The sequence below is a fragment of the Chrysochloris asiatica genome, unplaced genomic scaffold (genome assembly GCF_000296735.1).
Source record: "Chrysochloris asiatica unplaced genomic scaffold, ChrAsi1.0 scaffold00067, whole genome shotgun sequence".
Classification (NCBI taxonomy): Eukaryota; Metazoa; Chordata; class Mammalia; order Afrosoricida; family Chrysochloridae; genus Chrysochloris; species Chrysochloris asiatica.
In genome coordinates, this window is record NW_006408585.1 from 2,756,561 (window position 1) to 2,770,268 (window position 13,708).

Sequence of the window (13,708 nt, forward strand, 5' to 3'; positions counted from 1 at the left end):
GGATGTCAGAGGCGCTTCCTGCCCTGCCCCAGCTCTGCACAGATTCGCCTGGAGAGCCTTCGCTGTATTGCCGCCACAGTTTTCCACGCCGGTTTTTTTTTTTGTTGTTGTTGTTGTTTCTTTTTCTTTTTTTTTTTTACGCGCTGCACTCCTCTTGGTTGTGAATTATTTATTCGTCCTCCCTACTCCTCCTGTCAAATGCACCCTTTCCGTAAGTTTGCAACGGTGGTCGGCCCCTCCCCATGCTTCTGGCGCTTTGCAGTCTTCAAATAAGCTCTTCTGGGCAGTTCGCACGCCTGGGTCTCCTCAGCGCGCCAGACCCAGCCTGGGACGCAGGGACCACTCTGGGCGCCCACTGAGCGCTGCGTCCCTATCTGACTGGGTCTCCCAAGTGCCGGGTGTGGAGGGGTTGCTGAAAGCTCATCTGCTAAGGCTCCGGGTGTCGAAGTCCGGAGGAGGGCGGTAGCAGCGTCAGGTGGCTGCTCTAACGTTCCCTGGAGGTGCCGCTCCATCGGTCTCTGCTCAGCTTTCAGCCTCAGCTGGGGTCGGAGCCGAGCGGCTTCTTTACCCCGGCAGCGGTGTCCTCAGGAGCCGCCGGACTCGGGACCCCTCTAACTGCTCTCAGCGCTTTCCTGCCTGAGACTCCGCCGTCTCTCCCATTCTACAGCCCCACAGGACAGAGAGCGCTCGTCTCGATCTCCAGGGAGAGAAGAGCGGCCACCAGGCGCTCAACCAGGCAGAAGTTGGGTTTCTCTGACTGCTGCGATCCAGCTGCGCGAGAGGGTGGGGTAGGGGTAGATGGAGAAGAAGGTACAGTAAAGGGGTCTCCATCTGGACTTAGAGGGACCGCACTTCGCGCTACCCCGGCCACCAGGCTCGGGGCAGGGGTAGAAATGCTGAGCCCGCGCCTAGGCGACGACCGCCGCGGCCGTAGCCTCAGCAGAAATCTCAGCATCAGCACCGGCGGGACAGCGACAGCGGGGGCGGCGCAGGCGCACTGTGCCCCGCGGAGCCTGCAGTTCCCGAGCCCGGTGTGCGGCACCGCCACAGTCTGGGCAGCGGCGGTCTGGGGAGCGCTACTACCATGAACTGCCTGGTCCTCCTCCCCAGAGCTGCTCATCCGGGTCGGGCTCGAGACACAGTCAGGGGACCCCGTCGCCGCCGCCGCGCCCCCTCTTTCTTCGGCTGGATCTTCTCCTCTACCTTTTTCTCCTCTTCCTCTACCTTCTCTTCGTGCATTCCCCCCTCCCCCGCCGCGTATCCTGGCCGCTGCTCTCCAGACCCAGGATGCCGGGGGGCAAGAGAGGGCTGGTGGCACCGCAGAACACATTTTTGGAGAACATCGTCAGACGCTCCAGTGGTAAGCAGAGTTGCATCTCGGAACACCCACTTCCATCCCGCCTACGCGCACCCCCACCCTCTCCACCCCATCCCAAGGGGGGAGGGGGACACAGGCAACCTTACCAGGTGGCCTTTAGTTATCAGTTGGACCTGGTTTTGAGTGTTCAGGTGGGAAGGAAGTGGTGAGGGAGCAAAGTTAGTTACATCTCCCCAAGAGGTACTCGCCCCTCTCCCACCTGTCCAAAGCTCGGAAGAAGAGGAATTTAAGAGGGTGGGAAGGGTGTAGGTGCATGTGGAGAACTGAGTTGAGTTTAGCTTTTGTGAGGGTTCTCTTTCTTGGTAATCCTTCTCCCACATTTTCATCTCAAATGGGCTGTAGGTACTGACCAAATTATTCGAGTTAATCTCAATGGAAAGATTCCCTCAGGTTGGGAATGGATACAAAAGTGGCTACATAATAGAATTTAAGTGTCTGGAAAGGCATTTGGTCGCAGTGGGCACTGCTGAAGGGAATCTTGTGCTGGGGAGCCTAGTTGGAGCTGAATCTGGAAGGAGTGAGTGCTTCCAAACAAAACGAAACAAATGGCAATTGCTATGGTCACATTTATTTTTCTTTTATGGGCATTCATCTATATGATATATTAAACAGGAGAAACGTAGGAGTGAACCAATAGCTACCATGGCATTCAAGCAACAGGGAGAAAAAACTCCTTCTACCTGTGCTGCTGATATTAAGGCTCCCCTGCCTGAAAGTGTCTTTAAAATACATTCATTTCCTCCAAGACACTTTGGATGGAAATGCTTATTTCACATTTTAAAACTACTAACTTTTCATTTTCTGAAATCTACACCTTCCTTTTGTTTTAAATTATTTTATGTAACTCTATTTCATAAGCAAGATGTCTCTTGAAAATCCTGTAAAGTTTTTTTTTTTTTTTTTCTTCTTTCTTGCAGAGGCCTGTTATTTTATTTTGAGATTCCTTGTTTAGAGAATTAGGAGAACACCATTTCTACATATGGATTACACTGGATTACAGTAGTGCTTGTGGCAAAGCAATGAAAATACTGTTTGTTGTTATTTTAAAAAGTGCTGTTAAATTGATTCTGACTCACAGGGACCCTGACCCTGTATAGGGTTTCCCAGGTTGTAAATCTTTGCAGGAGCAGAAAGCCACATCTGTCTTCCTCAAAGCAGAGCTACTGGTGGGTTTGCAGTTCAGTGCTTATCCTACAGAGTCACCATGCTCCTGAAAATACTGTAGATAGTTCACTCATTCATTGAAACAAATGCTTTATGCTTACGCATCAGCCACTCTGTGGGACCCTTTGGATTAAAAACAAATTAAGAAAGGGATTAAGACACTTCTCCTTCCTCATGAAGGCCCTGTCTTTGGGAGATAGAGAGGCACGATCAGATTTTCAGATTATACTAATGCTTAGATTAGGATCTCTTCTAAACCTAGGCTTGCAAATATCTCCCCTGACTTTGGGACTATATTTATTTAAGTGTCTCAAAATGTTTTCCCTAGATTTCTTACTTGGTATTATGATTTGAAGCTTCACTTAATTTTTTCCACTTTGGTCAATGTCTGACACCATACACAACTCTAAAGCAGCAGAGTGTTATATTTGGGTTGCAGAAGATAGCTGGTTTAGTTTGTTTTGTAATACTCATCTTTGCAACCCTTAGAATGATTTTTAATTATCCCAGTGTAACTTCATATGCCTTGCTTCTCTCTTTTTTCATAAGATATAAATTCACAATGGTAGCGAGTTCTGTATTTGTACATTAAGTTCTTGTATTAATATTATACATAGACCTGGGGTGTACAGAGAAATTACTGTTAAAACAACCAACGTGGGGAATTTAAGATTTATTGGTATCAGCTATTTAAGACACAGGAATCCTGTTTCAGCCATCTCATCTTCATGAAGTTTGGTCTGTGAGAAGAAGACTTTTCAGGGAAGAGCTTTAAAAATAGCTTTGGTGAAGAGGCAGAAAATGAGAATCCTTTGATTGGAGTGTACTAATAAAGCGTGTTTGGCTAAAACTTCTTGTGTAGACTGGCACTATGGGCCAATATATTAATTTTAAAATTTTACGTACACCATGAAACAAAAAAATTACCTTACATAGTTTAGAAATATTCCCTTCTTTTGCCTCCATTTTACATCTACCATCTTTAAGATATAACTGGCATCTTAGTTAATGCACATTTTATCTATTTTACACCCCATGCCCCTAATTGCTTCACTGGTTGAAGCTTTCTTTCCATGGATAACACTAAGTGCAAATGAAAATATATGTTTTGTCATTTTAAATGCCACCTCTTATTGCTTATGGCTAACTTTTAACATCATTACTCAAGCAGGTGAGCTTTGTTTGAAATGTGTTCTATATTTGTGTTGAGTATTTGCACATGTAAGTGTAATAAATACTGGAAAGTCTCAAGGTCTCTTACGGAAACACCCTCAGAAATTGGGATTTACAGTATTCAGTTGGTCTACACATTCACGTGGAAGTGCCCCAGTGTTGTTGCCATTTCTCTATGACTCACTGGAGAAACAAAAATTCATCATGAGAAATTCCTTAATTGAGGCTAAGAGAGAAAAATCTCCTTTAGTGTTCTCAAAGATGGATCTGATTTGTCACAGCAGGAGTTGCATTATTCACTAATTTAGCAGCATGGGGAGGAAAGTGTTGGCAGAGCTTTAGTGGTACCAGAAAGACAAGGAGCCAGAGTTTACAATGTATTTAAGAACTGAAGAAACAGAGGCTGTGATTTTCTATTTACCTTTACCCCATGAAATACTTGTCTTTCTGGCAATCACAATACCATTTTCTTATGAAAATATCAGCTCTTACAGTAAGAGACAGATGAATTCAGAAACATCTCTGGATTGATGTACAGGAACACAGAGATAAACAAATATTACAGACAGGCATCTAGCCAGACGGAAGGCAGAACAGAGGCAGATAAAATGACTCTTGCTTTCTCTCTCTTCTTCCTTTGTTTTTAGCCTTTTCCTCTCTCTCAACATATGAAAGAACAAGAGAAAAGGATGTAGAAAGAGACACACCCACACATACACAGGTGCACAGACAGACAATAGATATTAGACATAAAAGAAAAAAACATCAGGCACTTATTTTGTCCACGGATATCACTAATGAACTGACATCACAGCCAATCAGAAGTCCATCAGATAACTTCTTGATGATTGTAGAACAAAAGAGCAAGAAGTGTGGCATATTTGAGTATAGTGTTTAAGCCTGAGAATTTCCTGATAAAGTTCTAAATTCCCCCAGTTGCAATTTTGTAGAACAACAGTGGTGTGTCTTCTGTGCCCTAGAGTAGTAAGTATAGTTTGCATGCTGTTATTTGACACCTCTTGAGACTGGATGTTTCTTTTCTTATTTATTTAACTCAGTCTATTATGAGGAAGCATTGCCAAGTTGTTACTGGTGATTCTACTCTACAAAATAAAATAACAAGGGTCATGGAGTAGTGTGGAGACACACATTTTATCACCAAATAATAGTTGTAGGCCTCTCTAGCGTTTAGGTAACATACAAGATAAGATCAGTTTTAGCTATAGAAAGGAATTATAATTCTTAACATGTGGTTTTAGTAAATGTTGTGGTTAGGTGCTGTTCAGTCGATTCCCACTCAAAGTGACCACGTATAGGGTTTCTAAAGAGCGACTGGTGGGGTTGGACCACCACCTTTGTGGTTAGCTGTCCAGTGCTTATCCTACAGTGCCATATAGATGGGACATATTATTACTCCAAGAAGTTGTAAAGATCAACAGTATAAACATAATGGTGGTTGTGGTCTTTACATGCTCTCAAGCCTATCCAGGATGGTTCCGACTCATAACCATCCTGGGTAGGGTTTCGGAGGCTGTAAATCTTTACAGGAGCAGAAAGCCCCATGTTTCTCCTGAGGAGCGGCTGGTAGATGCGAACTGTTGACCTTTCAGTTAACCGCCCAATGCAGAAACCTACCAAGATTTAAGTAAATGTTTGGTTTATAAAGAAAGGAAAATTAGGGAAGTATGTATTGATTATGTATGATTAATATCTACTAGGAAGATCCTCCCCTATTATTAGGACATCTTCCCTTATTTACATTTGAATTATTGGAACATGCTATATTCATCAGCAGAAATTAGTCTGTGTTGGTGATGGTGGTTCTGTGCCTTGGAGTTGGTTCTGACTTATAGGGACCCTGTATAAAGTTTCAGAGGCTATAAATCTTTACGGAAGCAGACAGCCTCATCGTTCACCTGTGGAATGACTTTGAACTGCAGACCTTGTGGTTGTAGCACAACTCGTAACCCACTACAAAATTAGGGTGTAGGGAGTGCTAAATTTGTGGGCTCCGGAAAGAAAGCAACATCTTTTAGAACTTTTTGGTGGAATTTTAGATTAAAATTGGATAGCATACTTTACTCATATTTTGTCTTTCGTTCTTTAAAGAATAAGCAAAAAATGATTAGTTTGGGTGACAGTAAATTAAAGTGCCATTTTGAAAAATTATATCCATAAAAAGTCTTGTTAGAAATTAATGATTGATTTTTAATATTTTAAACTCTATTATTAGTTGTTTATGAAAAACTAGAAGTGTCCTCTTTTTTGAAGTAAAAAGAGGCTCAGGAAAGAAGAAAATAGAGAAATAGTGCTTTAGGAACCACTTAACTTTCAAGAGAAGCTCAAAATACTCAGTTTTCCATTTTGCCTACAACATCTAGGTTGAACAAAGGGTTTTTAAAATCAAGCCTTCTCTTGTTAAGTGCTGTCAAGTCGATTCTGGCTCATAGCGACACTGTAGAGGGTTTCTGAGGAGCAGCTGGCGAGCTTGCAGTTCAAACCCACCTTGCAGTCCAGCGCTCTTATAGAAAAATGTAAAATTATTTTTTGTTCTATAATTAACAACAATTGCTGTGGAGTCAATTCCAACTCATAGCAACCCTCTAGGACATTAGGGTTTCAAAGGCTGTAATCATTATTAAATCAGATTGTTAGATCTTTCTCTCTAGAGAGCTTGCTGGATTGGAACAGCTGACTTTTCAGTTAGCAGTAGAGTGCTTACCCACTATGTCACCAGGCTTCTTGTGCTGTAATTAATTTACATAAAACCAGAAACTTTAAAAGAGAAGATATAGGAAATGAAATAGAGAATTAGTGATTTAAAAAGAAAACAACAAAGAGAAATGGTGGGAGACATGGATTTAAATTTTTTTTTTTTGGAAGGGTTTCTTTAACATCTGGGCCACTATTCTGGAAATATTGATAAACCACACAGGTTTCTTTAAGTGTTGGTTTATCCAGATTTTGTAATGTACTGCTCATACTTTTAAAATCTCTTAGAGGTGGAAATTGTAGTGACCACTCCCTAGATTATATTTATAAAGAAAACAGAGGATGATCTCTTGCTTTAGAGTCCACACAGGATTATGTAAGTGCAGTATATTGCTGACCAGAGAACTACTAATCCAGAACACCCAGGCTTCACTAGAAATTGCCCTCTTTGCCTACTGCTTTGTCTATTACACAGAAGTAAGATATGAAAGAAAGCCACATAAGTAACTAACCACCTTTTAACTGCCCTACTAACAGAATGATTTTTTTTTTTAAAGGAGTAGCTGAAGTTATTTTAAATTGAAGTTGACATGAGTAGATTTCCATAAAAAAATCCTTTAGTTTAGTTAATGTTTATCTTTGACTTTCATTGGTAAGCAGCTGTTTGCTTGCATGGAGGAACAATGCTTCCATTCTCCAGAGGCTAGCTTAGGAAAAGCTTGTATTGTTCACCAAAGCTTTGTAGTTAGTATTTGCCACAAGAGGTCACTGCAGGTTCTGTTAGAGGTAAAATAAATAGTTAATTTCTTTTTTTTCAATCTCCCCAAATTGATGGGTGACTTCCAGTGAATGTAGTTAGCTGTTGCTCTTGGAAGAAAATTTCTAAAATATGAGATAAACAAGAAAGTGAAATGAAAAAAGTATTTCTTTTAATCACTAAAATCTTATTTTAGTTGATGGCAACCAAACATTTGTGAACAAATGAATCTGATATTAATACAAATGGTGTAAAGAAATATCTTTAAATTCATTTTAGATGAATAAAATCTTTACTTTTTAAGATAGACAACATTTAAATTCTAATACCCAATGTCCCTGTAATGTAACAATAAAGTTTTACAGGAAAATGGCATGTAAACAATGCTTCATATTGGAAGACTGAGTACGTTTTTAAATTTCAGTATTTTTCCTCTATCAGATAACTTGATATAAATTAGATGAAATTGATGAAGTAGATTCAGCCCGTAACAGTGCTTTAAATTTATTGAAAGATAGCTCACCGATTTATAGTTTCTTCCTAAGTGATTCTTGCATTTTGACCTTATGTGAACCAGCCACTCTTTGAAAACCCTATACAGGATCATGACTTGATTACACTTAACAACAACAAGATGATCTCTTTATAAATAAAATAAAAGGCTAATAAAGCAAATTAACTTCCAAGTTCTCCTAACATGTTTTTGTTAGTGGCTGTGGAGTCGATTCTGACTCATGGAAACCTCGGGAATGAAGAGTAGAATTCTGCTCCAAAGGATTGTCAAGCCTGTGACCGTTTAGAAGCAGGTCACCTGACTTTCGGCTAGTACTCAATGCATACTCCAAATATCTGTGATTTCAGATATATTCCATCAAGAGTGCTCTGTTTTATTTTTTGTCAGCAAGTCTCACTCTTGGTTTTAGGGATTTTTTTTTTTTCTTTTTCTTTTTCTTTTCCCTTTTTGATAAGGCTCGGAACAATATCGCGGGAGAAAGATGAGGCTTTCTACTCCAGTAAAGATTTACAGCCTTGGAAACCCTGTACAGGGTCACTGTGAGTCGGATACTACTCCACGGCACCTCATGACGATGATGAGGAACAATATACTGAAAGATGCTTTGAAATGTCCCAAATGGAATTAGTTTTAATGGGAAAAATAAAGTATATCATACAGTACTTTTATGGGTAAAAAAGACATGACATTCAATCTAACAAGTATCAATAACAAGTCACAATTCAAAACCCTGTGGAGCTCAGTTCTCCTCTAATACACACGAGGTCACAACTCTCTTTACTGCTGGGCATACCATACGCTGCTCCTCGGAAATCCTATACAGGGTTGTTATGAGTCGGAACTGACTTAACGGCACTTAACAACAACATTGGGAAATTAGGGGCCCTGGTGTGACGCTGTAGGGTTAGCACCGGACTGCTAATCTCACTGTCAGCGGTTCAAACCCACTAGTCTCTATGAGTCAGAACCGACTCCATGGCACTTAATAATAGCAGTAACAACATTGATAAATTAAGGAGCCATGGTGGCACTTTTGGCTAGGTGTTGGAGTGCTAACTGCAAGGTGGGTGGTTCAAATCCACCAGTTCTCAATGGGAAAAAGATGGGGCTGTCTACTCCCATAGATTAACAGTCTTGGAAACTCTAGGTAGGGTCCCTGTGAGTCAGAATCAACTCTATGGCAGTGGTTTTGGGTGCCATTAGTAAATTGCTATTTATAAATGCCCACTTCTCAGAATACATCAAGACTATTTTCTTTGACCCCAGTTTTCATAGTAATACTTGTCACTGGTTTTGGATTGTGACTTGTTCATGATACTTGTTTGATAGCATGACATGTCTCTTTTACCCATAAAAGTGCTGTATGGCATATTTAAATTTTTCCCATTAAAACGAATTTTGTTTGGGGCATTTCAAAGCATCTTTCAGTATATATTAAGGTTGTGACTTTTTAGAAGCAGAGCACCAGGTCTGTCTTCCCAGGTGCCTCTGAGTACATTCAAACTGCCACCCTTTCCACTAGTAGTCTAGTGCTTAACTGTTTGCTCTACTTGTAGATCCCTAGTCCCAGAATAAAGTATCCTGAGAGCAACTCCCTCCATTTTGTTTGCTTATCATGCTCTTTCTAGTTAGCCTTTCATTATGCAACATAATTTTATTGAGTGCCTACTATATGCTAGGTGCCCTTCTAGCACTGGGAATGCAAAATGAACATAATGACAAAAATAATGCTCCTGCTTTATTTCTGTGATGGGTAGTATGTATATTGATTGGGAACCATAGGTTCTGGAGTTATCTGAATCTTGGCTGTGATATGCATTAGCTGTGAGACTTACTTAATTTACTTGTTTATTTCCTAATCTGTAAAAGACCAGTAATCATAGTCCTTAATTTATAGGAAGAAGGAGAGATCACCCACTTCTGAATGATTAGCCACTGAAAACCTTATGAGTAGCAGTGAAACATTATATCTAGTGCCAGAAGCTGAGCCCCTCAGGTTGAAAGGCACTTGAAGTATGACTGGGGAACAGCAGCTTTCACAAAGTAGAGTATACCTTAATGATGTGAATGGAGCAAATCTTTCAGGACCTTCATTGGCTAATGAAGTACAACTCAAAACGAGATGAAAGAAGTACAAACACCCACTAGTAATCAGAACATGGAATGTATGAGGTATGAATTTAGGGAATTTGGAAGTCATCGAAAATGAAATGGGATGTATAAAGATCAATATCCTTGGTATTAGTGTGCTGAAATAGACGGATTGGTATTGAATTTTGAGTCAGACCAATTTGGATATGGTTTACTATACTGGGAATGACAAATTGAAGAGGAATGGTGTCACATAAGTAAGAAGAACATTTACAGAGCTTTCCTGAAGTACAGTGCTGTCTGTGTTAGGATAATATCCATACTCCTATAAGAAACTGAACCCCTGGTGTGATGCTGTGTGTTAATGTGCTGGGCTGCAAAGTGGGTATGAACCATAAGATTGGCGGTTCAAGCTCACCAGCTGTTCAGAAACCCTGTATAGGGTTGTTATGGGTTGGAACCTACCCAATAGTACTTAACAACAACAACAAGAAAAACTAGTTAATACCACTGTTATTTAAATTTTGCACCAACCACTAAAGCCAGTGATCTTGAAATTGAAGAATTCTCCCAACTTCTTCATTATGAAATTAATCGAACATGAAATCAAGTTGCATCCATAATCACTGGTGATTGAAATGTGAAAGTTGGAAACAAAGTGGTAGGATCAGTCACTGGAAAATATGGCCTTAGTGATAGGAATGATTCATGAGATCACATGATAGAATTTTGCAAGACCAATGACTTATCCATTGAAATGAACTTTTTCAACAATATAAAAGGTGGACCTCATAAAACAGAATACAGAGGAATCAAATTGACCACATCTGTGGGAAGAGAAACTGGAGAATCTCAATATCATTCATCAAAAGGCCAGGGGCCAACTGTGCAACATACCAACAATTATTCATCGGTAAATTCAGGCTGAATTAAAACAACTCCACAAGAGCCAAAATATGACCTTGAGTATAGCCTACCCGAATTTAGAGACCATTTCAAGAACAAATTTGATGCATTAGACGCTAATGAACAAAGAGTAGAAGAGCTGTGGGATGATGTCTAGAAATCATATATGAAGAAAGATAAAGGTCATTAAAAAAGACAGGAAAGAAAGAAAAGACAAAAACGGATGCCAGAAGAGACTCTGAAATTTGCTGCTGAGCACAGAGAAGCTAAAGCAACTGGAAAAAATGAAGAAGTAAAAGAGTTGAACACAAAATTTGAAAGGGCAGCTCGCGAACAAATGTGCAAAGATGTGGAGTTAGAAAACCAAAAAGATGGAACACACCCAGTATTTCTCAAGCTGAAAAAAACGGGAGAAAAAGCTTCAAGCCTCAACTTGTAACATTGAAGGATTCTATGCACAGACTAATGAATGATGCACAAAGCATCAAAAGAAAATGGGAAGAGTACACTGAGTTATTGTACCAAAAAGAATTGATTGATGATCAACATTTCAAGAGGTAGCATATGACCGAAAACCAATGGCATTGTCAGAACAAGTCCAAGCTTCACTGAAGGCAGTAGTGAAAATCAAGGCTCTGGGAATTGATGGACTACGAATTGAAATCTTTTAGCAAACGGATACAGCACTGGAAACACTCACTTGTCTATATGAAGACGTTTGGAAGATAGCTACCTGGCCAATCATTTGGAAGAGATCCATATTTGTACTCATTCCAAAGATAATTACACCCAATGTAATTATCAAATAATGTAATCGGAAATCATAGAACAATGTAATTAATATTACATGCAAGTAAATTCTTCTGAAGATAATTTAAAAATAGTACATTGACAGGGACATTCAGAATAGGACATGGAACTCGGGGCATCATTGCTGACCTCAGATGGAGCTTAACTGAAAGCAGACTATGCAAAGACATTGGATTGTGTGGATCACAAAACACTATGGATAACATCGAGAAGAATGGGCGTTCCAGAACACTTAATTGTGCTCATGAGACACTTGTGCATAGACCAAGAGGCAGTTGTTCACACAGAACAAGAGGCTATTGAATGGTTTAAAATCAGGAAGGGTGTGCTCCAGTGTTATATCCTTTCTCTATGCTTACTCAATTTGTATGCTGAGAAATCTATCCCAGAAGCTGGATATATGAAAAGAATGGGGCATCAGAAATGAAGATTCAGTAACAAACTGCAGTATGCAGATGACACAGGTTTGCTTTCTGAAAGTGAAGAGGACTTACAATACTTACTGGTGAAGGTCAAAGACCACAGCCTTCAATATGGGTTACTCCTCAATGTAAAGAAAACATAAATCCTCACAACTGGACCAATAAATAGTATTACGATAAATGGAGAAAAGATTGAAATTGTTAACAACGTCATTTTGTTTTGAACCACTCATAGAGACAACAATCAAGAAATCAAATGATGTATTGCATTAAACTAATCGTCCACCAAAGATCTCTTTAAAGTATTCAAGAGCAAAGATGTTCACTGGAGGATTAAGGTGCACCCGACCCAAGTTATGATATTTTTGATGCCCTCATATGCATATGAAGGTTGGACAGTGAATAGGGAAGACTTGAAGAATTGATGCATTTTTATTATGATGTTACAGAAGAGAGTATTAAAAGTACCGTTGACTGCCAGAAAAATCAATAAACTGTCTTTGGAGAAGTACAGCCAGAATTCTTCTTAGAAGTGAGGATGTCAAGACTTCACTGTGATACTTTGGGCATATTGTCAGGAGGGATCAAACCCTGGAGAAGGACATCATGCTTGGTAAAGTAGAAAGTGAGGAGTTCCCCTGTTCTCACCTCTGCTCCTTTTCTTAAACCTTCAGCCTCCCTTTGATAGCAAGCTTGTTTCTATCAACATTTAAATTGTATCGTCTTTCGTCTCCAGTTTGTGTTTTCAGTGGACTAAAGAATTTCTCTCCCGGCACGTGTCACAAATCATCTAAAACTCAAAGTGGCCAGAATTGAACTTATTATCATTTTTGTCCTCAAGTGAACTTCTTTTCATCATTATTTCCCCATTTCTGTCAAAGTTGTCATAAATATTTAGTCCAGAAAGATTAGGGTCGACTTTGACTTGCTACTCTGGCAAATTATAGTTTCCTTCTCTACTAGATAAATTGTCAATTGTGAGGAGTAGACTTTTGTTATATGCTTCTTTTATATCTCCTAGAAGTGCTGTATGCAGTGGAAGTCCATTCATGTGCGTTCATTGTACTTATTTATTTCAGTACATGAAACATTTCTGTAACTAACTTCATATGCAGTTAATGTGTATAAATATAACGAACCCAGAGAAAGAACTACAGTTTGAAAGAAAAGAATACTTCAGGAGAGTAGCTGACAAACAAAAGATCTCTGAGAGTGAGGGAAGAAGCTTGGGATGCATCTTCTTTGTTCATTTCTAAAGATCTCTCCAAGAGCTATCAAAATGACTTACAAGATATTCAGTAATCTTTCTGAAACTCTGTGGAAGCATTTCCAAGGCTCAGAGAATAATGTTTTAACTCTTCTCTGAGGCAAAGTGTTCAGGTGGAAAGAGCCAGAACAGTGTGGGTTTGAGGACATGTCCCATCCTGGCTGTAGCCCTAACCAGTTATGAAACACCTGCCTAACCAGTGATGAGCTCACCTGCCTTGCAATGGTACTGGAAATATTGTGTGAAGCCACAAATGTAGCGTATCTCAGACCATCACTCACGTTGTTATTGTTGTGAAGTGCAGTCGAGTAGATTCCAACCCATAGTGACCCTTTATAGGGTTTTCAGGAGGAGCTGGTGAGCTTGAATCGCCAATCTTGCAGTTCAAACGGTTTTGCAGTGTGGCGCATTAACCCACAGTGCCATTCCAGGACTCCCATATTGTTGTTGTTGTTAAGTGCCGTCAAGTCGATTCCGACTCATAGTGACCCTATTTAGGGTTTCCAAGGAGCAG

At 40.1% G+C, this 13,708-nt stretch overlaps 1 protein-coding gene across 2 annotated transcripts in view; it reads left to right on the plus strand.

Moving 5' to 3' along the window:
- Positions 1 to 1,241: 1,241 nt before the first annotated feature.
- KCNH5 (potassium voltage-gated channel, subfamily H (eag-related), member 5) overlaps positions 1,242 to 13,708 on the plus strand; it is a 608,817-nt gene continuing 596,350 nt past the window's right edge. For both annotated transcript variants that reach the window (XM_006864573.1, XM_006864574.1), the window contains exon 1: positions 1,242 to 1,360. In XM_006864573.1, the coding sequence (XP_006864635.1) occupies positions 1,288 to 1,360 (73 nt within the window). In that variant the 5' untranslated portion in view covers positions 1,242 to 1,287. The remainder of the gene's footprint in view (positions 1,361 to 13,708) is intronic.